Genomic DNA, 26,157 nt, shown 5'->3' with positions numbered 1-26,157 from the left:
AAGGGGTACTGCAGTAGATTGATCTCTAGAATACATAGGAGAGATGTATTCTTTTATTTTACAAGTCCTATTATTTTTTTTTGTTTGCTCATGTGTTGAAAATAACCCTAGTTTTGTTCATGTATTGGGGAAGGACTTGTAATTGATTTTCAATTTAACATTGTAATATCAATCAAATTAGGGCTTGATTGGCTTTGGGGTTGTAGCCCTAGACTATGTAGGTGCACAGTCAGAAGCAGGTGTTGTTGCACCTGAATCGTTGTGGCGATCATAATTTGGGTAGTATTATTGGGAAAATATGATGCCCTTTATGGGTATTCCTCCATGGACGTAGGCACTTTGGCCGAACCACGTATATCTGGTGTCGTTGCATTGCTTTTATTTTTAACACATACTTGAAGTGATTGTTGTGCAAAGTTGTGGGACACTATCTGGTAGACCCAACCACATTGTGGTGTGTGGTGGACGTGTCAATGTGTGATTAGTAATTACGAGATCACCCCGGTCAATCTTGAATTGCAATAGGTGAAGCATCGCCAGTAAGTTATTTGCTTGAGATTGAAAAAAAAATTATTGAGATCCATGTATTCACCCCCTCTCAGTGGCACCTGGGATTTACAAGTGGTATCAGAGCACACCAGGTTATCCGATTACAGAGTTTAACAACTTTGAGAAATTACTGAGGGATAGTGCAATGGCTTCAGGCAAAGGCAACAGTGCTCATAGCAACAACAAGGTTCCACCGTTTGACGGGTCAAACTAGTCTTTCTGGCGCATCAGGATGGAAACGTATCTGAAATCCCTTGGTTATGAAGTTTGGATGTCGGTAAAGAATGGTTACATAATCCCCACAATAGATATCACAGATGCAATTGAACTGAGGAAGTATGAGAATGATTCAAAGGCTAAGAATGCTCTACTAAGTGCGTTAATCAATACAGAGTTTGCTAGAGCTATAGGTTGTGAGACTGCAAAAGAAGTTTGGGACAAGCTGCAAAGCATTCATGAAGGTGATGAGAAAATCAAAGAAGCCAAGCTGCAACACTTTAGGGCACAGTTTGAAAGCTTGAAGATGTTAGATGGAGATTCAATTGATCATTACATGAGCAAGGTGAATGAGGTTATAAATGTAATTAGAGGACGTGGTGAAACTCTCAAAGATGCAATGGTAGTTAAGAAGATCCTCTGATCCTTAACTGATATGTTCAATCCAAAGGTGTCGACCATAGAAGAGTCCAAAGACTTGAATGAGTTGAATCTAGATGAGTTACACGATTCTTTAACTGCCTACGAGATGAGAATGGTGAAAACTAAGCCCACAGAGAAAGAAGCCGCTATTAAAGCTATGAAGAAACACAAGATAAAACAGGAAAATGGTGATGAAGACTCTGAAGATGAATTAATTGCATACCTAGCCAGGAAGCTCAAGAGTGGAAAAGGAACAAGGGAAAACTTCCCTTGAAGTGCTTCAACTGTGGTGGCATAGGGCACTTTGCCTCTAAGTGTCCAAAGAAGGGAAAAATTGATGAATCAAATGATGAAGACCCACAAGTGAAGAAATCAAGTTTGAAGAAAAAAAAGTCCTTTCCCAAGAAGAAAAATAACTACAAGAACAAGAGTTTGATTACACACAAGGATAATACTACCACAGATGAGTCATCTGAGGATGAGGAGTCTGATGATGAAAACTTTAAGACTTTGTTCATGGCTACCTCAACCAATGATATACATGAGGAAGGAGAAAAATCAGGTAAGGAAGAAGAGCAATTAGAAGATAAGTATGATATTCAAATAGAGCTATACACCGCCTTGAAGAAACTCAAGGTAGAAAGAAAGAAGATAAAAACTCTTAAGACTCAACTTGCAGAAGAAAGTGAGAAGATCAGTCAGTTGTCACTTATCATAGAAGAAACGAAGAAGATCAATGAAGATATAAGCTTTAGCTTATCCTCCAAGATTGACGAATGCACCCAACTTGAAGAAGAAATTGTCACTTTGACAGCTGAATGTGAATTGTTGAAAAATGCTGACTATCGGGCAGCTGTTACCTCAACTCCAACAGTTACAGTGTCAAGTTCAAAAGGCAAAGAAGTGAGTGTACAAACACCTGAGGAAGATCATCATGAAGTTCATGAGAGTACTATCTTGGATGAGATACTTATGCCCAAAGACCTAGTATTGACAAATCTGGTCTTGGGTATGAGAAAGGAGTTTCTAGTGGTGTGAAAACCAAAGGACAAAGCATGACACAAAATCCAGTTCGATTTGTTGGGGAGAAAAGAAAGAAAAATAGCTCTGAGTCTAAAAATTCAAATAAAAGGAAGGTTGATAAGGATGGATTCACTGCAGTCAATCATCATAGGTCAAATGGCTACAACAAGAACTCATGGCAGATACAGAGGGTCAATGGGTATTGCTATGGTTGCAACATGTTTGGGCACCTTGTGGCAGAGTGTAGAAGGAATGAAAAACCTACAAATATTTTAAGCAAGAATAGATTTGCAACTCTTGTGGATGATAGCATTGAGTGCTATAGGTGTAGAAAGATTGGTCATCTAGCAAGGAACTGCAAGACTTTACTTCCATCTTAAAGACAAGCCATGAGAAGTCAAAAGCAACCCCCCCCCAAATAGGCAACATAAGAAAAAGAAGATGGTAATTGAAGAGAAGGCAAGAAAACCCATCACTGTTACTGAAAAAGCAGTTTAGATTGAGAAGAAAAAGAGAAAGGACATCAATAGCTCATTGATTGTTCAAACAACTTTCAAGGTAAATAACAATTCATCTCCTAGGATTCTTGACAGCGGGTGTTCTACACATATGACTGGTGATAATGGCATATTCTCTAATCTTGACAAGATTGAAGGTGGCTCAGTTCGGTTTGGGAACAAAGATGATGCCAAGATTGAAGGCAGGGGAACAGTTAACTTGGACCAAGGAAAAATCAAATCTAACAATGTATTGTATGTGAGTGGGTTGAAGCATAACCTTCTTAGTGTTAGCCAGATATGTGACTAGGGAGATGAGGTTGTATTTACAAAAGGAAGGTTGTGTAATCAAGAGGATAAAAAATGGAAGAACTGTGGCTCATGGTTTTAGGACACCTGAAAATTTGTATGTTCTCTCAGAGAGTGTGGAAGACAAATGCATGATTAGTCAAGAAGATGAAAATAATCTATGGCACAGAAGACTTGGACATATCAACTTAAAAAATTTAGCCAAGTTAAGCAAGAACAGGGTAGTAAGAGATCTTCCAAGAATAAAGAATTCAACAAATCATGTTTGTGGACCATGTCAAAAGGGGAAGCAAATAAGAGCTATCTATAAGTCAAAGGAGCATCACTCAAGTATGACTTTGGACTTAATTCATACTGATTTGTGTGGACCGATGAGGACTCAACCACTAGGAGGTGAGAGATACTTTATGTTTTTTGTGGATGAGTTCTCTAGGATGACATGGGTTTTGTTTCTCAAGGATAAAACTGAGGCCTTGGACTGTTTCAAGGTATTCAAGAAAAGGGTTGAGAATGAAACTGGCAGGACAATCAAGTGCATCAGGTCTGACCAAGGAAAGGAGAGTTCACATGGAGTGCTTTCTTAAGCTTTTGTAATGATCATGGCATCAGGATTCAACATTTAGCAATAAAAACCCCACAACAAAATGGGGTAGTTGAGAGGAAAAACAGAACAGTTCAAGAAATGGCTAGGGCCATGTTAATAGAAAATAATGTTGCAAAGCATTTTTTAAGGGAAGGCATCTACACAGCTATCTACACATGTAACAGGTGCCTATTGAGACCAAAAGAATCCAAGACTCCTTATGAACTATGGTTTAAGAAAAGAGCCATAGTGAAACATTTTAGAGTTTTTGGTAGCAAATGCTTCATCAAAAGAAAGGAAGATAACCTTGGGAAATTCGATGACAGAGCAGATGAAGGGATCTTCTTAGGCTACTCTTCTAAAAGCAAAGCTTATCAATGCTATAACAAAAGGTCTGGTAAGATTTGATGTTAAGATTGATGAACGGATATGATCTTCCAAACAAGTGCAGCCATAAGGTACAGTGTTTGAAGATGATGATTTTGATGATGAGGCAGTTGATGTTGAGAAGCAGCCAGACAACCACTTAGAAGTTTAGATGCATGACGATGATGGCTTAGATGGTTAGGTCATTGACATAGAGACTGAGAGAGATGACAGACCTAAAGACACTCTAATACAGAAGAACCATCCTCCTCAACAGATCATTGGTGACTCGAGTGTTGGAATTCAAACAAGAAAAATAAAGAAGCTCAAGCAAATGTTTTCTTTGTTGTCACAAGTTGAGCCCAAGACAGTTGATGAGGCAAGTAAAGATGAAAATTGGGTAAAGGCAATGAATAAAGAGTTAGATCAAATAAAGAAGAACAAAACATGGGAGTTAGTTCCAAGGCCTGCAAACAAAATGCAATTGGCATAAAGTGGGTCTATAGGAACAAGTTGAATGAAGACGGTAAAGTTGTCAGAAACAAGGCCAGATTGTTTTGCAAAGGATATGCATAGGTTGAAGGAATCGATTTTGATGAGACTTTTGCACCAGTTGCAAAGCTTGAATTTATTTGGATGTTTTTGGTATTAGCAGTGTACAAGGGGTTTAAGGTATACCAGATGGACGTGAAATCAGCCTTTTTGAATGGCAATCTTGAAGAAGAGGTATACATTGAACAATTTGATGGATTTCAGCTTAGTGATGACCCTAATATGGTATGTAGACTGAAGAAAGCATTATATGACTTAAAGCAAGCACCATGGTCATGGTACTCAAGGTTAGATACATACTTACATCAGTTGGGGCTTCACAAAGGTATGGTGGACAACAACTTATATGTTATGACAGAAGATAGCAGTAAACTTATTGTTATTGTGTACGTTGATGATATCATCTTTGGAGGTAATTGCGATGACCTATACAAACAGTTTGCGGAGAAGATGAAATCTGAGTTTGAGATGTCAATGCTTGGTGAACTCTCATACTTTCTTGATTTACAAGTAAGTTAATGTCAAAAAGGTATTTTTATCTCTCAGATGAAATACACAAAAGAAATATTAAAGAAGTTTCAGATGGAAGACAGTAAACCAGTGGGTACACCCATGGTAGTGGGATGCAAATTGAGTACTGATGATGAATCCCCCTTAGTTGACCAGACATGTTATAGGTTAATGATTGGCAGTCTGTTATACTTGACAGCGTCATGACCTAATATTCTATAAGCAGTATGTTTGGTGGCTAGATTTCAAGTAAGCCCAAAGGAGACACATCTTTTAGCAGTCAAACGAATTTTTAGATATCTTAGGGGTATAGTTGATTATGGATTATGGTACTCCAGAACTGATAAATTCACTCTCACGGCATTTTTGGATGCGGATTGGGTAGACAACATTGATGATAGGAAAAGTTTTAGTGGCGGTGCTTTCTATCTGGGGCAGAGTTTGGTGGCATGGCATAGTAAGAAGCAAGAATCAGTTTCACTATCTACGGTAGAGGCCGAATGTATAGCAGTGGTAGCTTGTTGCACTCAGTTGATATGGATGAAGAGGCAAGTTGCAGACTGGCATCATCAATAATGAACCAGCTCCTATTGTGTGTGATAATATAAGTGCCATCAACATTTCCAAGAATCCAGTGCAACACTCAAGGACAAAGCATATTGACATTCAATATAACTTTTTGAAGGAGAAGGTGACAGATAATGAGGTGAGATTAGACTTTGTCCCTACATCAGAACAAGTGGCAAATTTTTTCACAAAACCTATTACCAAGGAGAATTTTGAGCTGCTCCGAGACAAACTTGGAGTTATGACTCCAATTGCACAGTAGTTAGCACCTATGTAGGGGGAGTCTCTATGCAGGGGGGTAGCCCTTTGGACATGTTGTCAAAGGGGGAGAGAAGTGCAATGAGTGTTGATGGAAGTTGCCAACAATTCCAAAAGGAGAGATTGTTGGTCCATTGGAGTGTGCGGAGTGTTTTTGTCATTGTTGGCAACATATTTAGTCATTTTGGTGTGGTGGTAATAGCTACTGGTGATTTGGCAAAGTTGGAATGGTCAAACGGGCCTCTACACAGTGTAAAGGGCAATTTGATCATTTGGCAGGGTTACAGTGGCATCCGAACATGGAGGATGTATTGGCAGTATTTTGGGTCCCTAAAAAGTGTTTGGCAAAGGCCCGTAGCAGCAAGTGAAGGTTTCATACATCAAAATTTGCGATTTCATAGGATCGCACAATGGGGTCTACTTTGAAGCTATTTTTGGAAGCCTTAATGGCTGAACTGGGCAAAGAACTCTTCACAAGAATTTCAGTTCGTCTAGTCTTGGTTTGAACACAATTTGTTTCACTTATTTTCGATGTCAAACGAAGAAGTTATGGAGTTTTTCGTGTCGTTGCGCAAAAATTTAGCGAATCTAGAGAAGGATGTTTTCTCCATACTTAGCCAAATTTTTTGGCTTAAATTTAATGACCATTCTGTAGACAGTCGTTTCCCTTTAATTTGATAAAGTTTTAGAATCTCCATGAGCGTCGGATCAGCATCTAGTGCAAGATTCCTCTTGGACATCGCCGATTGATGCAAGTTTCTTTTTAAAAATAAGAAGGAAGAGAGAAAGGAAATAAGGGATTTGGTAGTGGAGTGTGACATCAGCCGGACGTCACCTCCTATTTTTAACGAAGATGGCATTGTGAATTTCTCTGACATGTGTCTTCGTTACACATGGTATTGTCACGAAGAATCTATTTAATTATGATTCTACCCCTGGTTACCAATTTTGGAGCATCCAACTTTGGAAGGCCGTATCTTAGCCATCCAGAGTCCAAATGGGGGGAAATTTATTTTGAAACTACGTGTTTTTTTGAGATCTATCCAATGGAGTCACTTTCAGAGGTAGAAAATGTAGAGGAAAAAAGTTTTATGCATAGAATACTTTAATGGATCAATCTGTGAAGCTACAACGAACATTCGGATGTGTGCATCGACTCTCAAAGGGCTACAATAGTAGATTGATCTCTAGAATTCACAGGAGAGAGGTATTCTTTTATTTTACAAGTCCTATTATTTTTTTTGGGTTTGCTTATGTCTTGAAAACAACCCTAGTTTTGTTCATGTATTGGGGAAGGACTTGTAATTGATTTTCAATTTAACATTGTAATACCAATCAAGTTGGGGCTTGATTGGCTTTGGGCTTGTAGCCCTAGATTGTGTAGGTGCATAGTCAGAAGCAGGCTGTTGTTGTACCTGGATCGTTGTGACGATCATAATTTGAGTACTGTATTGGAGAAATACGAAACCCTTTACGGGTATTCCTCCGTGGACGTAGACACTTTGGCCGAACCACGAATATCTGGTGTCGTTGCATTGCTTTTATTTTCAACACATACTTGAAGTGATTGTTGTGCAGAGTGGTGGGACACTATCTGGTACACCCAACCACATTGTGGTGTGTGGTAGACATGTCTGTGTGATTAGTAATTACGGGACCGCCTCAGCTATCTTGAATTGCAATAGGTGAAGCGTCGCCAGTAAGTTGTTTGCTTGAGATTGGAAGAAAAATTATTGAGATCCACTGATTCACCCCCCTCTCTATGGCACCTGGGATTCACAAACTCTTTTCTATAAAAATATGATTGCTTCATAATACGCCCCCACAAGGACTTGTATGGATGAAGCAGTTCCCATGCCTTTTTTGTAAGCAAATTAGTGTTCATATGATCCAAGCGCTAGATGTTGAGGCCTCTACGTTTTGCTTGACAGATGTTCCAACTTACCTTGGGCATCAAGGATTTCTCTCCTTTGCTCCAAAAATTTTGGCATAACAAGTCTAGTTCCCCATGAACTACAACTAGTAATCGAAAGCAAGACAAATAGTGTAAAGGGATTGCAGAGAGGGTAGACTGGATCAAGGTTTGGTTCCCTGCTACACTTAAAAACTTGGGTCTTCCAATTTTGAAGCTTATTATTTACTCGCTCTAGTAACTTGCAACATTGGGATTTTCTGAGCTTTCCTGTGAATTGAGGGAGACCAAGATATATATCCATGCTAGAGGTAGGAGTAATATGAAAGCAGGATCATTAGGACTATAGTTCACCCAGGTTTTAGCAATATTTAGGCATTGACCTGAAAACCTGATACTTCAGCCATCAAGTGGTGATGGGTGTAAGTGTTACACTCCATTGTAAGATATGTTTGTAACTCTATTGTTTGATTCACAAACACCCTACTGTTCTATATCCATTCTCAATATCCATTCTCATTGCGTGGAACTTTATGAAAGCATTTTATAGATGTAAGGATAAGGCAAAATACATTTTTACACATTTATACATTAGAAACCAAGCAGTACAAATTGTGCACTTCTACTTCCTGCAATACATCTAGAAGGGAGGAAAATTGATCTTACAACCAATACTACCTATCGCCATATCAGCCGTCTACATGGGCACTGTACTAACTATTGAAAACCTCAAACTAGCAGACCACCCCCACCCTCCCAAAAAAAAAAAAAAAAAAAATTGGGCCACTTTACCTACTAATAAATCAGTTGTGTTGCCTTCAATTTCTATGCTTGAACTAATCAAGACCACTGCACAAGGGACTTCTTTACATCCTGATTCATTTGTAACTGTTCACGCCTTCCATGAACTACATACTGTAGGGCTCAAGGCGAAAAAACAGCCACTGAGAGAACCTACATAAAACAATTGTCTGGCTGGTCACCCTAATCATGCACTGATCCACACTTCTTATTCTTATAAGCTGTATTGATTTCAACCACAATTCAGTGGTCAAACGACCCTGCAGAAGGGTTGCCAGAATTCTGGTCGCAGTTACCACTTCTCCATGCATTTACACCATCAGAGCTGCTGCAGGCCTGATTTGGAAGGGCACCATTCCCAAGATCCCCATCCAAACTCATCTGCTGAACTTCTTGAGGTGACAATATCTTGATGCTACGAACACAATTAACAAACTCCCTGCAAATCACCAGAACGTAACAATTCAAATTCAAATCAAGTATAAAAAGGGCGGACCCAGTGCTTGAGGCTCCAGCCACTGCGGGGTCTGTGGAGGGTCATAATATATGCAGGGTCATAATATATGCAGCCTTATTCCCGCTTCGCGTAGAGGCTGTTTCCTGACTTGAGTCCGTGAGTCCACCCTCTAAATTAAAATCAAGCATGTGTAATTACTTTAACTGTAGTGATTAATTCATTGCCCAAAAGGAATTATTCTTTTCATTCTCCTCCTTTTTTCTTATGGCAGAAGAGGGGGGGGGGGGGGAGGGAGGGAGGGAGAAGGGGCTGGAACTGGTGTGGTTGGTCTTCAACCAATGACACCCTGATCTTCACCCAGAAAAGAGTTTAGGATTGACAAAACTAGCTATACCCACTAATTATAGCGAGAGAGAGAGAGCTTACTCCCATGGATCATCCCCTACTAGCAGAACATCATTCTCATGGTCTACATAGACCAGTTTCCAGCCTATTCTCTGTCGATCCTCAAGCTGGCCTTCTATCCCAAATCTACGTGCCAAATCTTGTTTCAGTTCTTCATAGTCTGAATAACGAGTAATATCAATAGATCTTCCAACAGCTCCACGCTTGTAAACCTGCACATTAGGGACAATTAGGTCAGGCTCTTGGTGAGTAAAAGAGGAGAAAATAAAATGAAAAAAAAAACAGCATTATTGGAGATTGTAAAAGAAGCATCAAACCTTGGTGAATGTTCGCATCCGCTGGAATTGAGGTGGTGGAGGAGCCCATGGACTCCTGCCTAAGAAGCCATTGTCATTGATGGTCGAATCAATTGAATTGAATGGCATATCCGGAACCCCAAATGATTGAGAAATAATTGAAGATGACAGCTCCTGTTGAGCATCTTTGGAGTTTCCATAGTTGGCAAGCATGTCATGTGAAGATACAGGATTTGGGCCAGACTCCATGCACCTCACCAGCAACGGATCAGGAGTTGAAGGCATTCCCATTGGACCCTCAATGTTCACCCCAAATAGAACATTATTCCTTGGATCCGCCTGAACTTCCCCATCCTGACTAGTGTCCCTGAACAATACTGACTGGGGATTGAAAGAAGACATTTGGAAGTTCTGCTGTAAGGAACCATCATTCTGAGAAAGGCAAACTGAAGTTGCAGAAGACGATGAGTCCAAGTAATCCATCTGGGCTGCAGCGTTAACATACGTCTGTGGGGCAACAACCCCTTGAGCCCGACTCTTAGATACATGCAATGCTGATGCAGAATGCTTGATATCAGGTTTCTGCTGCAACTCTTTGACTACTAAGTTGGGGATTGGTGACATGGATTCCAAGGTAAAATTATTCAAGACTGTTGCTGCAGAGTGGGCCATTTCCTCTGGCAATGCTTGGCTGCATTGGGTTTTACTGCATGTGATCGGTTGGGCTACATTGGGACAGTTGTTTGTGGAAGGGGACATGGAACAAGATGGAATGTCATCAGTAAGACCTGACTGTGCTCCACCTGCAGTGGCTGTCAGTACACCGCTGCCTGCAGTTGAGAGAAGATTTGCAGTAGGGGCCGAAGGAAGTACCATCTGTCCAGGCAACTCTGCCAGCATGCCTGGTTGCTGCTGCTGAAGCTTTGGTTGATGTTGATTCTGCTGGGTCGGATGAGAGAACCGAACACTTGGTTGGCTGTTATTCCTTGTTGTCTGTTGGGAGATCATTTGTGGCTGAGAATGCAGGTTTGAGGTAGATACAGTCGACAAATTTTGAGGCACTTCCAACAGCTGCCTCTGCTGCTCTTGGAGTTGGGTCAGCTGTGGAAGCTGTGGCTGCATAGATTGCTGCAACAAGAGTGACTGCTGTTGTTGATGAAGCTTTTGTATCAGTTGCAAATGAATCTGACGTTCTGACATCTGTAACTGTTGGTTAACTTGTGACAGCTGAGCTGCCAAACGGTTCTGCTGCTGGTTTTGGTTAGCTGATTGCTGCTGCAGTTGTGGTGGAGGTGGTTGTTGCTGCTGCTGCGGCTGCAGTTGTGGTGGAGGTGGTGGCTGTTGCTGCTGCTGCTGCTGCTGCTGTTGGGGATTCTGAGGAAGGTTAGCATGAAGTTGATGGTTCTGGACAAGTGGTTGTTGATGAACATTATGGCTCTGCATCAGAACTTGAGACTGTAATAATTGTGCCGGAGTTTGATTTGACAGAAGTCCCTGATTGATTAAGTTCTGTCTAGGCTGCTGACTAATGTCTTCCATCTGTTGCTGTGGCTGCATATCTGAGCCTAATTGGTTCAATATGCTTGGTAACTTTACCATCTGATCAAGCTGTGGTGCTTGCTGAGTCAGTCTCTGAACATTAAGCTGTAAGTTGTTTTGCTGCAAGATCTGTGATCCTGGCAGGCCCACCTGACGGGAAAGATCTGCTGCAGCAAGGTTCTGGAGAACAGGTCCAGTTAGAGTACTCATGTAGTCAGGTTGCAAAGGCGAGTTACTGAGAGAAGGATTCTGTTGCATATTCATCCACTGGACTAAGCTCAGGCCAGGCATTACAGCATCCTGGGATTGTGGATCCTTTATGCAGATATCATCACCAAGCCAAGGCACTGTTCTCTTGAAAAGGCTCTCTAGATCAGACTCGTCATCTGCAAAGCCAATCCAAATCATCGTCAAGTCAGATATCCATTAACAAAATTCACAAGCTATGACAGATTATTGTAGCATATCAACAACTGCTGCTGATAATTGGACATTTGGAAAAGGGAAGAATGCCTTGCAAGGTGCTCAGCTAGGTTAGTAGGATCCGCCATGGGTATCTTGAAGGTCGACGTTTAAATTTTTCCAGCTTTATGATTATCTAGTCAGTCCAATTTTTATTTTTATCCTGGGAAATATACTAGTTGGCCCAGTCAACCCAGCGGTAATCTTGAATCCAAGGGCCAACTGTAGTCTGGAATCCAAGGACATGCATCTCTCTCTCTTCCTCCCTCATACAAAGAAATAAAACTTCAACTGACAATTTTACATGACTTACCTAGCATTCCTGGCTGCCTTGGCCGCTTGGATCTGAGAAAAGGTGGCGGACAAATGAAAAATGGAGCTGCCACAGGTTCAATCTCCCATATTGAGACCCGGTTGCGCCTTTCCCCGGCTGTGGACTCATCCCAGCCAACCTATTCAAGGAGATGTCGATGATGACAATGATATTTCATGACATGGATAAAAAAACATAATGTAGTAGTTGCCTGATTATGATTGACATTAAAATATTAAAAAATTATGCAAAACATAAAAAGAGATCACAAAATTACTTGCAAATTACGCCATTGTGAGTTCTTCCACCTTACTGGATCAAGATCGCTGATTCCTGTTATTGTGCCCATATACCTGCAGCAGAAAATCCTTCACTATATGTAAGCCCGCTCAAATGACTGGATTTATTTAACTTGGTGAAGATTTGAGGATTAACTTCATTTATTAAAAGGTTTCTATGAGGGCTGCCCTTAACATTATAGAGGCAGTACTAGCAAGTGATCCAGTCTAGAAACAGCTTCTCTGCGGAAGCAGGGGTAAGGCTGCATACATTATGACCCTCCCCAGACCCTACAGTGGCAGGAGCCTCGTGCACCCGGTACGCCCTTTCTTCTGATTTTTTTTTTTTTTTGCGGGTGGGGGGGGGGGGGGGGAGGGAATAAAGCAGATTAGTTAAAAAAAACACCCAAAATGGTAGTTTGGCTTCAGACCCTATGACATATCATGGCCATGTCATTCTCTGCCTGAAAATGTCTCAAAGTCCATCAAAGCAGCCTTATAGATGTGAAATTTGGGCAAGTGATTCTTCAAATCCTCCCAAATATTGAAGTGGATGCTCCACACTTGACCATCAAACCTTGATTCAGTAGCAAAATGAAGAATTTTGCTAAAAAAATTGAAGTTTTCTAGTAGTTTTGGAGCTCTCGGGTGAAGAGGGACGAAACATCGAAAGGGCAAAATGCAAATAAGGTTTAAGAACATGAAATCCCAATGTTGTGTCACACCTAGGTCAAACTTAAAATAGGGTTCAAGTTATAAATTTTAAATGTTTGGTCTCTATGCTGATTAAATCCCGAAAACTAAACTAGATTTTTTTTTATTTTCTTGGGTCTGCTTTCAAATAGTAGTACAAAGTTTCTTAGGCTTACAGTGATCCACACAGGCACACAAACCACCCAGAAATGCAAAAACAATAAAGTTCTTCGGATTTGAGGATAAAAAAAATATTGGTGAAACTGGCCCTTTCAGTGAAATAGGTGGTGACACCATGCATTTCAAGTCAGCATAGCTTCAAATCTAATTATTCGAACATGTGTAAACATGCTTAAATAGGCACTCCCTAAAGTTTCAGGGTAAAATTTTAGGTTGCGGCCAACGAAACTGACAACATTTCGGTACCAAAATTACTGAAATCCAAAATTTTTTAACTTGACAATAGAGAGACACAAGTCCTAATAAAATCACCTTCTGGTGCTTGACTCCTCAGTTTCAAACATCATCCGAAATCGCATACCCAAGGATATATGGTTTCCGTACACAGCCTTGTAGTACTTGGCTAAAGGAACCACAAATTCTGATGGACTAGCCCTGCAGAAACGAGGAATATATTAGACTGATCATAGTTAATATTTCAGTTCAGAATATACAAATCAATCTCATATATGGTTCCACAATATAACTCAGAACAGGACAGCTAAAAGTTAAATTCTAAAACTAGTGTAGGCAAAAATAACAAAAAATATATATATACAAAATAAAAATAAAAAATTACCGTGGATTGTAAAACACAGTGAATGGGCTGTGGTTTGCAGCTGCATGGGCGGCAGCTGCTAGGATGCCAATATGCATGCTATCACTTGATAATACTGATGAAGATATATTTGTAGGTTGCCTGTTGGCCCGTCTAATACCCAAGAGTAGCTGCTGTTTTTCATCTCTGGTCACACCACGATAATGTAAAAATCCATCCAAAGGGTTTAGAGAAAAGCACAACTAACCAGAAACTCATGACAAGTATCAACCAGCCAAAAGATTCAAACAAAACTGTTTCACTTATTGAGCATAGATTACCTAATAAATAAGACAGAGTCACCAGCAAAGAGCCTCTTTCCACTTACAAATAGGCTCCAACCAGTTGTAAGCAGGTGCCTTTTGGGTTGGCCTGGGTACAAAAAGAAACAGATATGTGATGAGGGGCAAGTTTTACCCAGCAAAAGGATCAGGATTACCCACAAAATGAAAGGGGAACTACAGACTGGCTGTGGCTGAGAAAGAGAAAATGAAACCCCCCCCCCCCCCAAAAAAAAAAAAAAAAAAAAACCTGAACTAGAACTGTACTGGTAAGCGAACTAAAAAGTGGCAAAACCAGCCTACCTCTGTAGATATGTCGGAATGTCCATACATTATCATGCAAGTCTCTGGCTCTTAATTCTTGAGCAGGTGGCTGCTGTTTGAGATCCTATATATATGACAAAAGAATGGGTAAAATCCTGATAGAAATTCAAATTCATGCAGCAAATACTTTGATAGGGGGATTTGCTCACAAGGGGAGGGAAGATCTTCTCTGCTGCACGGCGGGGCACAGAGAAACCTCCATGAGTACTTGTATCACTAGCAGTCAAAGTCTTACAGAAGAATTCTGTTTGTGGCTTATTTTGTTTAAGAGCAAGATCTGAAGTCAATAATGCCTCCTTATCATACTGCATTCAAAATTTCAAACAGAAGAAAGGAACTGAGGAATTTAAAGGAACAAAAAACATAGACGGAAACTTGGAATAAGAAAACAAGACCTATACTGCATACTAGAACAAGAGAATTGTGACTGCATCCGGTTGGTTTAACTGATTATATTCCTTGACATGCTCAACCCATTACAACAGCAATATGCAAGATAAATAGCATATGTTTATGGAAACTCTTAAGTGCTTCATGGGCTCATTATATACATGCGCATAAGCCTGCATGTTAAGTACATAGACACAGCATTAGGCAAGAGAGAGAGGGACAGATAGATTACAGAAATGGAGACTCAGTGTCAGGTTAACAGAGGTGCAAAGCAAGTCAGATTCAGAATTTATCCTACAAATTCAAAAACTGCAGCCTATGTACATTGGATTCCCAACCCCCCCCCCCTTTCTTGCCAGAATCTCGATATATTTTGTTGCAAAGATGATACTTCGTTTGTGATTGCTATGTAATTTTATTTGGTTTCTTATAATTTTCATATCAGTTTTCAACCACAAGAATATGCATGCGAATTGATAAATGCATGGGATTGCCTAAAATATAGTGCAGTTTAGAAATAATGATCCTTGAACAATTTGAAAAGGTATACTTACAGAGGAAACAGGCTGTAGTGTCATCTGGGCATAAACTTCATCTGTTTCTAGATCTGCCTAGAAAATCCAACACAATAAAATAAAATAATTGATAAATGGAAGCTCAAAAACCCATCGATATCAAAATATATTTATCTTCAAGGAACAAAAAGACGAACAGATAAAAAGTTAGTTCCATACATGCAATGTAACATTGTGAAGCAGGCATATCAGCTTTGAAGGCAGATTCGGGTAGTTTGGGATTTGTGCATCCATATCCTTTTGCATTGATGCTGCAACCTGAAGATAGATTGGCTTTTCTCCTCAGAGCTTTGCAATAAATGAATCTAGACGAAGATGCAAAATCAAGTTTCCAACTAATGACTCATATACTTAGAAAAGAAAAGAGTATCAAGAATGCTTTCAAGCCTCCCCTTTTCCAACTTTCAGATTCATCTTAACATCATTCAGAAGCCAAAATCTAATTCACTAAAATTAGATGGGGAAGCCTGCATGAATCAAATGAATGATTGTATCGTGATCAACAAATGTCACTACTGAGAGTGATCAAACACACTAACTTGAACTTTAAAATTTCTGACAAATCTAAAAAAACAAAAAAAAAAAAAACTCAAACAATATATTCAAATCTTATGACAACATGGAATGACTAATAACAGAAAATATTTTTAGGGGGGATAGATAACTAATAACAGAAAATGATAAATCCAGACAGTTCATTCAACATTTCAAAGTGAATACTAAATTGGATCAATGGCAAATCTGTAAGAAAAAATTACAAAAGTTGTACCATGCATGATAATTCTCAAAGGAAGAACCTTACACTGGATTACTACAGGTATTCTACATAACCATCATTATCATTACAAAACAAAAAGAAAATACTTTGATGTAATATCTGTGAGTTGAAACAAAGATCAAAGGAAAAATTTTAAAAAAATAAATAAATAGATTAATGAGATCCACTGAGGAAGGGGGGGGGGGGGACAGCATAGATAACTGAACGTTTGAAAAAATTTGAAGAAAAAAAAAAGAAAAAATAAAAACTTGAAATTTTTTAAGAAAAATACTTAAATGAAAACTACATAATATGAAAATTTTAACAAATAATAGGGCAAAATGGTAATTTCAAAATTCAAAAATCTTGACATTCAAGAGTAGCACCAGTCACCACTACGGCGCAAAATAGCAACATACTACCCAAAAATTACTTTTGTTTCATCTGCTTCTTTTTCTTCAAGCTAGCAGCCATTGGCCCACTTCACGTACACGAGCGAAAAGGTTCACCTCGACCACAACTTTCGGCACCAACGGCGCACGCTAGCACAATGTTCAATTTCCTTTTATTTTTTCCTACAATTTATCTGTTTTTATTTTTCTTCCACAATGTGGAAATATCAGTTTAATTTAGTAAATTTTCCGCAGCTTCCTCCGATCACCATTCACTTCGAAGTTCAAAGCCGATTAGGGAGGGGGGGGGGGGGGAGACGGTTAAAGTGTCATCAAATATGGCGCACGGTAGCAGAAACCCTAACTCACCTGCTCGCTGTGACCCTGAGGGAAGTACACCACGAGACTGCCCACCGGCGGCAACGTGACGAGCGGCCCGGCGCATGCGTGCCATAGCTCAGGGTTGATGCTCTTTCTCTCTCCTGTCATGTTACGTGGCAATACGTGATTCACTATAAAGCATTGACATTTTTTGGTCCCGAAAATGTCGGATAAATCAAATATATAAACCTCATAATATTAATTAACGGAATAAAAAAGAGAAGAAGAAAAAGGGAAAATAATAATAATTTAAGAGAGACACCTTCGCATGAGTTGGTAGTCGCCGGTGCCGCTGCACCATTCGCCGTCGACTTCATTATGAGAGGATTCCGGAATATCTACCTTCCTCAACGGCTCACTTAACTGAAGAAATTTGAGAGTTTCAACTAATCATTTCACAATTTAACAGAGGAAAGGAACCAATTCTGGACCTCATCTATAGTTTTATTCGTCAATAACAACCAAAACTGAAAACCCAAACTCGCAACAACTCAAAGTAGCTCTTCCAAACTGTAATAAGAAAAAATTTAAGAGACACAGGTTGCAAGATCAATCACTTGAAGAGCGAAACACCCCAAATCATCGACTTCTCCACCGTCCCAGTCAGGAGCAAAGGACACTTGATTCGAAGAACGGATGGCTCTGGAAGCTCTGCAACTTCTGGGTGGTAAATTTTCCGGCGAAGTCTTCAGCGGAAGGAAGGAAGAAGACAAAGAGAAGAGCAAGAAGACGGGAATCGAGGTACTGTGGGGGGTGGTGAGACGCCGGAAAAGTCGCCGACAAGAGAAAGACCGGAAGAGAGAAAGGGGGGAAAAAGAGGGAGGGTTTGTTAAGTTCTCCGCAGACCAAATGCCTCAGCACTGCCCCCTTTCCCGCCCTACATCCCCAGACAGAACACCCTCTCCCGGCTCCCCCCTTTTGTTTTTCACCCTTCTTCAGACACGCACTTCTGTTCTTCTACCCTTTCTTATCTAAATCTAAAAAAAACTCATGTAAAAATGTGGCGAAGGGTCAAGCGGTTTTTGCTGCACTTTCCCAAATGAGCCCTTTCTCGTTCTCTCCAACGAAAGAGATACAAAAGAGTGTTTTTTATTTTTTATTTTTTTCTTTAAAAGAAGGAAATTAATTAAAGATTTAAGTAATAATTAATCTAACATGGGTTCTTATGGGCTCTATTGCATATTGGTTGAACACATATTCCAAGCACCGTTTTCAATAAGCTAGAAGGGATTATGGCGAAGTTTCTGTGGTGGGGTAACTCAGAATCAGGCTCTTACAAGGTTCCGTGGGCAGCAGTTTGTATACAAAAAGACGAGGACAGTCTTGGCTTGAGACGGTTGGATGACTGGAACAGGGCTGCTTTGATGCGGCAGTATGGAACATTGCCTCTAACGCCAACAACTGCTAGGTTTTATTTGTAAAACAAAGGTGGCTGCGTAAGCACTCCATTTGGTCTCTTCGCTCATCAACTCTCAAATCCATCTTAAGGATGCGCAAGGTTGCAACTGGTTGTATTCTCTATCTTCTCAAGCTACTTTGGTTTGACCATTTGTTACTAATTGTTGAAGCATTGGGTCGGAATACCTTTGACAGTGTTGTTGTTCTTTGGTCTGATGAAGAAGGTTGGGATGATCCCCCCGAATGACCCAGCTATTGGGGGTAGATGGAACGAAATCTGTAACACCAGGTTCCAACCTCGGTTGTAGGAGAATATGACGGTTTGGACTCCAACTTCCAACGACAGATTTTCTCTTAAATCCGCTTGGAACATTGTGCATAAACAAGGGAACAAAGTAGCATGGCACAACCTTGTATGGTTTTCCACATCTTAACCACGGTTCTCCTTCATTGCTTGGCTCGCTCGTCAGCAAAAATTGAGCGACCGTTGTAGATTGGCGACATGGGAGTACGTATGCACTGACACCACATGTTTCCTATGCTAGAGAGGATCGGAGAATTTGGACCATTTGTTCTTCCAATGTCCTTTCTCTACAGTTGTATGGAAGGAAGTTCTCCAATTGAATGGATAGGTGAGAGGCCACTTGAGTTCAAGGAATGAGGTGGTAACATGGATGGTGCTGCATTTTAGAGGCGATTCCCTTATCAACCAGGTATGGAGATTCAGCATAATCGCTGCAATTTATCGTCTATGGCAAGAAAGGAACAACAGAGCCTCTAGATCGACAACAAGCCAACAGATCTGGTTGCATCCTCCATCGCATCATTCAGGATAGAAGAGCTCGGTTCTCGGAGTTGGTGACTAAGGTTCAAGACTCTAGCAACAACAGGGACTTTTTAACCGTTGGAAGATTCGTGTCGCCTTCTCTCACCGTAATCCAAAACTCAATACATGGCCAACCTCTCCGCCTGGATGGGTCGCAGTTAATTGTGAAGTATCAATTCGAGGGGAGTTGGGTGGCTATGGCACAATTGGCCATGAGGAAGCTGGACGCCCAATCTTTGCAATTGCTGGAGCGCTAAGAGAGAATTTTACGTGTTGAATTGATGGCGATCAAGTGCGGTCTCTTGAAAGTCATGGACTTGAATCTCTCTCAAATCCCGGTCAAATCGGACTCTCTTGTGGTGATACAAGTAATCATGGGCAAGGTTCCTACTCCATGGGTTGCTATTGGATTAATAGGCGACATTCACGAGTTATGTGATCGATTTCAAAGTTGCATTTTCACCCACCATGTGAGGGTGATCAACTGTCGTGCTGATTTTTCAGCTAGTTTCCTCTATTCTTGTCAAGAAATTCATTTATGTACAGATAGTCTCCCTGAGGCCCTATCCTCTCTTATAAGGGATGATGCCAATGGGAAGAAATTCTTTAGGATGTCAATTTCCCTATTCTTTTATCTATCTAATATAATCTCTCTTTACTCCAAAAAAACAAAAAAAAATCTAACATAGGGTCCAACACTCTTCGCAAAATAGTAGTACTAATTTTGTTCTCTGGCTCGATTGGCCAATTGATGTTCAATGCTAATAAGAGACTCATCTTGTTTTAAGATCTTCACATACTAAAATTGTTTAAAGCTTCGTTTGGTTACAAGGAAACTTAAAGAAAAGGGAAGTGAAGGATTCAGATCCTCTACTGCTAAGAAGTTACCTGCCATTGTCCTTCCCAGGTCTATGAGGATGACACATGGTATTATTACAATCCAACGGTCAACTTTAAAATAATTCAAAAGGCACTTGCCTATCTGGTATATTCTCAAATCAAACCCAAGCCGACAGGCCACAATAGATCAGAACCAACAGGTCGACTTGGTTTCAAAACAAAACATAACTTAGGTTTTGATGAGAGGTGAGATGTAACCGTGAAAGCCAGTCGTCTTCTTCATCTCCCCACCGTCGTTGTCGCCACCGCTGCCACGGCACCATCTTCCCCCATCCCTACAACACCCCCTCCCTCTCCTGCTTTGACTCTCCCCTCCGTACAACCCCGCCGACCCTCCAATCTCCCCCGCTCCACCATTCTCTTAGCAACCCTTGCCCCACCCCATATGCGGACTTGGTACCCTAAACCCCTACATAATTTTTCAATCTCAAACGAAGATTCTAGGTTCTCATAAACGAGTTGGATTCGCTTCCTCAATTCTTGCTGATTTTTGCTGGAGATGTTGAGCCTATTGACCAAACTTGAACCATCATGGTCTCGGGTTCTCGGCAGGGATAATATGGTGTGCAGTTAGTGAACTTTACATCCTGGCAGCATGAGTTTGCTACATTGAGTGGTAAGGGGAAACCATGGGCGAGACAATGCAATGAAGTCGTGCCCTCTTGATTTGTTGTGGGAGCCTTAGGACCTATACAGACCTTCAAAAGCAACAACGATAACTAGTAATTGATATTCGTCTACTTTGTATTATTCATTGTAACCAGAAGTTCAGATAGTTTTTCTTCTAACATTCATGGAGATTCTTTCACATGTTTGTATAGAAAAAAAGACTAGATATATCGAGATTGGGTAATTTTTTCTTTGTTATTATTTTTTGATGGTGAATTTAATCCTGTTTTTTCCATCTCCATTAGAGGGTTTCTTCTCTTCTCTCTCTCTCTCTCTCTCTCTCTCTCTCTCTCTCTCTCTCTATATATATATATATATATATGTGTGTGTGTGTGTGTGTGTGTGTGTGTGTGTGTGTGTGTGTGTGTGTGTGTGTGTGTGTGTTCATTCCTTTTTTTCTTCTTGTATTAGGAAGGGATTTGGTGCGAACATGTTTGCTATCTATGGAACAAAAGAGGAAGGGCTGGATTACACCTTCGCAACCAAAATAGAGTATTAAAGCTTTTTTTTTTTGAAAAAAAACACTGAAATGTATACAGTTTCAATTGCTAATCCGACTATCCGAGAAGTACAATCCTTGAGTGAAGGCTGGTCACTAAATACTCAGTACAATGTGCCAATAGCTAATCGACAATCAACAAAGAAAGAGATCATGGGGAGGGGCGCAAGTTGCAGAGGGTATTGGAGAAGGAGGGAAGAGGGGTGGGGCGGGGTTGAAGATGAGGATGGGCGGAAAGTTGCAGGGAGGGGAGAGTTAGAGCGGCAGAGGGAGGGGTCTTGTAGGTGGGAGTGGGGGTGGGGGAAGATGGTGCCGTGGCGGCAGCGGCGATGATGGGGAGATGAAGAAGACGACTAGGTTTCAAGGTTTCATCACACCTCTAATCAAAACCTAAGTTATGTTTTGTTTTGAAACCCAAGCCGATTGGTCGATTTTGATCTATGGTAGTCGGTCGGCTTGGGTTTGATCTGAGAATAAACCAGATAGGCAGATGACTTTTGAATTATTTTAAAGTTGATCGTTGGATTGTAATAATGCCACGTGTCATCCTCATAGACCTGGCCAGGATGATGGCAGGTAGCTTCTTGGCAGTAGAGAGCGGATCTTCTCGGGATTTGTGCCCCAGAGCCCCATTTTCTCTTGTTTTGCTCCCCAAAGCCCTTTCCCACTTGTTTCGAGGTTCCCCCATCTCTAGCTTCAAAACTTTGGGCCCCGTTACCCTATCTGAACTCCGGATCATTCGAACCCGACTTTCTCGACCCATTTCCACACATCATTCCTTTGAAGACTTTGGATCCCATATAGCGCGGTGGTCCTGCTCGAAGATCAACATTTGGGTTCTGAATCTTCTGTGACGTCGTTATTCTATTTGAGGATCGAGCATCTGGCTCCCAAGAACTCGTGATGTTGTTATTCTGCCCAAGAATCTTGGTACGAAACTCAACCTTTGTAAGCTATTACTCTGCTTGACAAAGGATAAATTAGTCATTTGTCTCCACCTGAGCCGGGGGACGCTTTCGATCTTGCATTCTTCATAATCGTATTGATTTATCATGCAGGTATACATTTCTATTGTTAATCTGTGATTTGGTACAATGTAGACTCTTAGTTGTTCATGTATAGTGTACATAGTACTTAGTGTAATATAGTTTAGTCTTTTTTGCATAGTTTATGCATCATGGTTTAGCCGTTCATGTTGGTATAAGACATCTTATAATGGGAGAATATTCAAAATCCAACATCTAGTAGGAAGACTGGTTCAACCGGGTAAGGTGGGTGCCTAACATCTTCCCACTCTCGTAGTCTGACTACTTACCCGGCATCTCTGACCAGACCATAAAGAATCTTGTAGCCCTTTACAGGATACACCAATTGGGTCCTAGGACCTAATCTTAGGTGGTGGCTCCATTTCATATGTTGTATGATCCCTATCCCCCCATGATTGCACATCAACATCCATCCTTTCTACTTGTTCCCCAAGAGGGAGAGGGAGGGACTGTTCCCACGGGAGGAAATCTTACGACGGATCCTCAAAGTGGCAACTCCGCTGGGGATAGTTTATGGTCAAGCTTTTAATATGAGATGCTACCATTAAACGTAAGAATTTTCTCCCTTATGCATTATTTGTATGATATTATGTTTGGCTAACTCTTTTTGTTGTATTAACTGCATCATGCATCGTGTTTAAAGTAAAATCAGACGACGAGGGCACTCCCTGCTGTGCCTCTACTCCCAAGGAGGTGGGGCACATCATACTAAGTACTCTAAGATCGGATGATAGCTACTTCCTGCACCACTTTCATGCATACACACACGACATAAGAATACTCAACCCCGTGGTTAGTCGTTGGACCCCATGTGTAGTTATGGGTAATTCGTGGACACGACATAGGAACACTCAACCCCGTGGTTAGTCGTTGGACCCCATGTATAGTCATGGGTAATTCGTGGCAAAGCCACAACCCTTGATATTTACTTTACAGGTTTAGAATCACTGGCAAGGGTATTCACTAGTCTGCTGTGGGGTATTTTCAATACCTAAAAGGACATTGGATTGATTACTCTGAGATCATGTGACCTATTCCCCAGATATATCAAAATGACCAAGTACCCACAACTCGCGTAAAGTGACAGGTATATCGGTCCTGTCAAGAGTGACCTTGTTCTATCCTATTAGCCTACCTATTGCATGCATCATGTAGAAAATTAGACCATACATGACTAGGATACACCATAAACTAAGATCATAGTCTGTTTAGGGCTAAAAGCGAGATTCTCAATGGTGTACCCCTCCTAATGTAGGTTGCCGATCATGGAAAAGAGCTCTATCCATCCCTCGATATCACTCGGTAGAGTGATATATCTATCTAGATTAGTGTATCGATAAGCGTAGCCCGGATTAACCCATGAAGAATGATACACTATCTAGTGTAGTATGTCAATAACGGTGCTCTAATTTTCCTATGATGAATGACACTCTATATTAGCATAGGGTAGACTATTGAGAAATTCTCAATTAGGTTGTTCTGTTTGTTGACGTGTTGCAATTCGAGTTTAACCTAAAAGAATCGTCGAACAACGAAGGATCTATAGTATGATTACATCAATTTTTGTGGTTATTCCCTGATTAATCCTAAATCTCAATGAAATTACACCATTGATTACTTGACTAAGATGTGATCAAAGGGTTAAAGGCGAATCGTTGCACAAACTAACCTTGTTTGTATATATTTGTATGCATAATACTTGTTTGCATAAATAAGAAAAAAAAATATATATATATATATATATGTAAATAAAAAATAGTAATCATAAATCTCTCTTTTTCTTTCTCTTCTCGAGTCATAAAATAATTTTTTTCTCGCCTTTGCAAGGCACAATTCCACGACAAAGAAGATCCCCATTACCTGCGTGGACCCATCATGGCAGCCAGTTGACTTGGACTAGTCTCCGCAGACTCTACCTTCCCCTTCTAATAGGAATTCCAGTGTCTCTCCTCCACCATTCAACCCATCAAGACAAAGTCCAGTAAGGTTATCACCTAGCATATGCACCATGGATCCGTCAGATATCGGTCTGTTAGAAGAAGTATGGAACCAACAGATGGATCATGTGTAGCGAGAGATGATAGAAATAAAATAATTAGTTGCATAGATGATTCAAGCAGTGCAAGGTCAGTCTCAAGTGGATAAAACACCGACTTTCGGAGAACCTATGGCAGCCTCGAAGACATCTAGGGCACTACCCAAGATTGTGATAGAAGAAGAGGAGGATGTAGCAATCAATGCCCCCCCATAATCTGCCTGAAACTGAGAGAGAATGGCAGATGAGAGAAAAAGTTGAAAAACTTGAGATTGCAATGAAAGGAAAGGCCATCGAGAAACCAGAAGATAACTTGGTCTTCTTTCCAGAAGGGAGAATAACGATGACTTCAAATGGAAGCTTGATAAGTTTGATGGGATTGGAGACCCTAAGGCTCACCTGAAGATCTTTGTTATTGTGGCCAAGATCTGGACTCTGACAGGAGTCAGATGGGTCATGCATTTCTCTATTCACTGGTTAAATCGGCTTTGAGATGGCTTACACAAATAGACCAAACTCAAACTCAGACTTGGTCGGCAGTTGTGAAGGCATTCACTAAGCACTACTTGTACAACATTGAGGTAGATATTACTCGGTGAGAATTAGAAACCCTAAGGCAAGGAGCCGATGAGGGATTCTCTAACTTTATCATGAGATTTTAGGAAAAGGCATCAAGGATATGGAAGAGCCCAACATAGTCAGAGCAAGTAGAAATGATACTCAAAAACTTGCACGAAGAGTACCAAGACTGCTTTTACTGTCAACATATCAAGACTTTTGAAGGGCTTATGGCCACAGGCAAGCACATCGAAGTTAATTGATTCAAAGGGAAGCAAGCCCAGAGTACGGTGAAGGATGCTTCCGAGACTTACTCAGGCAAAAGCGCGAAAGAGGGAAAGGAAATGGTCCAGAAGTGAACGCAGTTAGTTCCAATACACTGAGAGACAAGTCAAGACAACTGTTGCTCCTCCTTTGGTGATTCAAGTTGAACAGCAAGCCCTCTAAGGGAATTCACTTTCGAAAATATGACACCCACTCGCCTTTTCTTCAAGGAAGGAAGGGATGTTGAATGTAGTGCCACCTCGGTATATGTATATGGCTAATCTACCCCCCGGTACAAGCCAGATATGTATTTTCATTACCATAACCACAAGGGTCATCAGGCCGACAAGTGCATACCCCTCAAGCACACGATATAGGATCTGATAGATGCAAGGAAGATCGAACTAAAGATAGGGCAACAACCTAATGTAACCACCAACCCCTTGCCAGCTTATGGCTGAACATGTTACAAGGAGATGCTCTTTCCAGGGATCCCACTGCTTTGATCCGACCTATACGAAAAAAGAGGAAATTGATGAATGCTCAAGTCTACAGGCACTCTGGAGGAGAGTAAGAAGAAAAAAGGAAGGAAGAACCAGCCTCTGATAATGAAGACGTATCCAGAAGAATTATCCCAAAAGGTACATAGGCCAGACTCGACTTTCTACCACCCCAGGTCGTACGATACTGCATGGGTAGATTATGAAGTAAATAGTCGAATGACCTTGGATGGGCCATCCATGGAAGTCGAACCATATTCCTAAGATCATCCACTGGATCCATGAATGCTTTGGAAGAATAAACACCAAGCTTAGACCTGACATCTCTAATCCGGCCTATAAAGATGTCTCTTTGAGAACTGAGGAAAATATGGAGAGACAAAGTGCATCTCATGTGGCAGATGGATCTCCTTGCGGAAATAAAAATAAACATTGGGAATTTCTTGAAAGAAATATACAAAGAAGAAATGAGGAAGAACCAACCAACACCATTCCGTGGCAAGAGCCGATATGCTAGGAAAAGAAGAGCCTAAAGG

The 26,157-nt window shown here is 40.8% G+C and overlaps 1 protein-coding gene across 5 annotated transcripts; it reads right to left on the bottom strand.

The window, feature by feature from the left end:
* Nucleotides 1-8,329: 8,329 nt before the first annotated feature.
* On the bottom strand, nucleotides 8,330-17,858 carry LOC122661511 (auxin response factor 19-like). 5 transcript variants are annotated; one of them, XM_043856919.1, is made up of 15 exons: nucleotides 17,189-17,857; nucleotides 16,915-17,027; nucleotides 15,556-15,654; nucleotides 15,376-15,432; nucleotides 14,581-14,736; nucleotides 14,411-14,495; nucleotides 14,108-14,198; nucleotides 13,809-13,973; nucleotides 13,502-13,624; nucleotides 12,316-12,391; nucleotides 12,039-12,177; nucleotides 11,073-11,649; nucleotides 9,746-11,036; nucleotides 9,450-9,640; nucleotides 8,330-9,005 (listed from the first exon to the last, which is right to left on the bottom strand). In XM_043856919.1, the coding sequence occupies exons 1-15, from the start codon at nucleotides 17,241-17,243 to the stop codon at nucleotides 8,810-8,812; spliced, it is 3,414 nt and encodes a 1,137-aa protein (XP_043712854.1). In that variant the 5' UTR covers nucleotides 17,244-17,857; the 3' UTR covers nucleotides 8,330-8,809. The 5 variants fall into 5 exon arrangements, with proteins under 5 accessions (XP_043712854.1, XP_043712852.1, XP_043712853.1 ...); XM_043856917.1 differs by having other exon boundaries at nucleotides 9,746-11,649; nucleotides 17,189-17,856; XM_043856918.1 differs by having other exon boundaries at nucleotides 9,746-11,649; nucleotides 16,915-17,024; nucleotides 17,189-17,856.
* Nucleotides 17,859-26,157: the final 8,299 nt, after the last annotated feature.

This window comes from Telopea speciosissima, chromosome 5 (assembly GCF_018873765.1).
Source record: "Telopea speciosissima isolate NSW1024214 ecotype Mountain lineage chromosome 5, Tspe_v1, whole genome shotgun sequence".
Classification (NCBI taxonomy): domain Eukaryota; kingdom Viridiplantae; phylum Streptophyta; class Magnoliopsida; order Proteales; family Proteaceae; genus Telopea; species Telopea speciosissima.
Note: the sequence above shows the minus strand (reverse complement) of the source record. Positions and strands in the feature narration are given on the sequence as shown.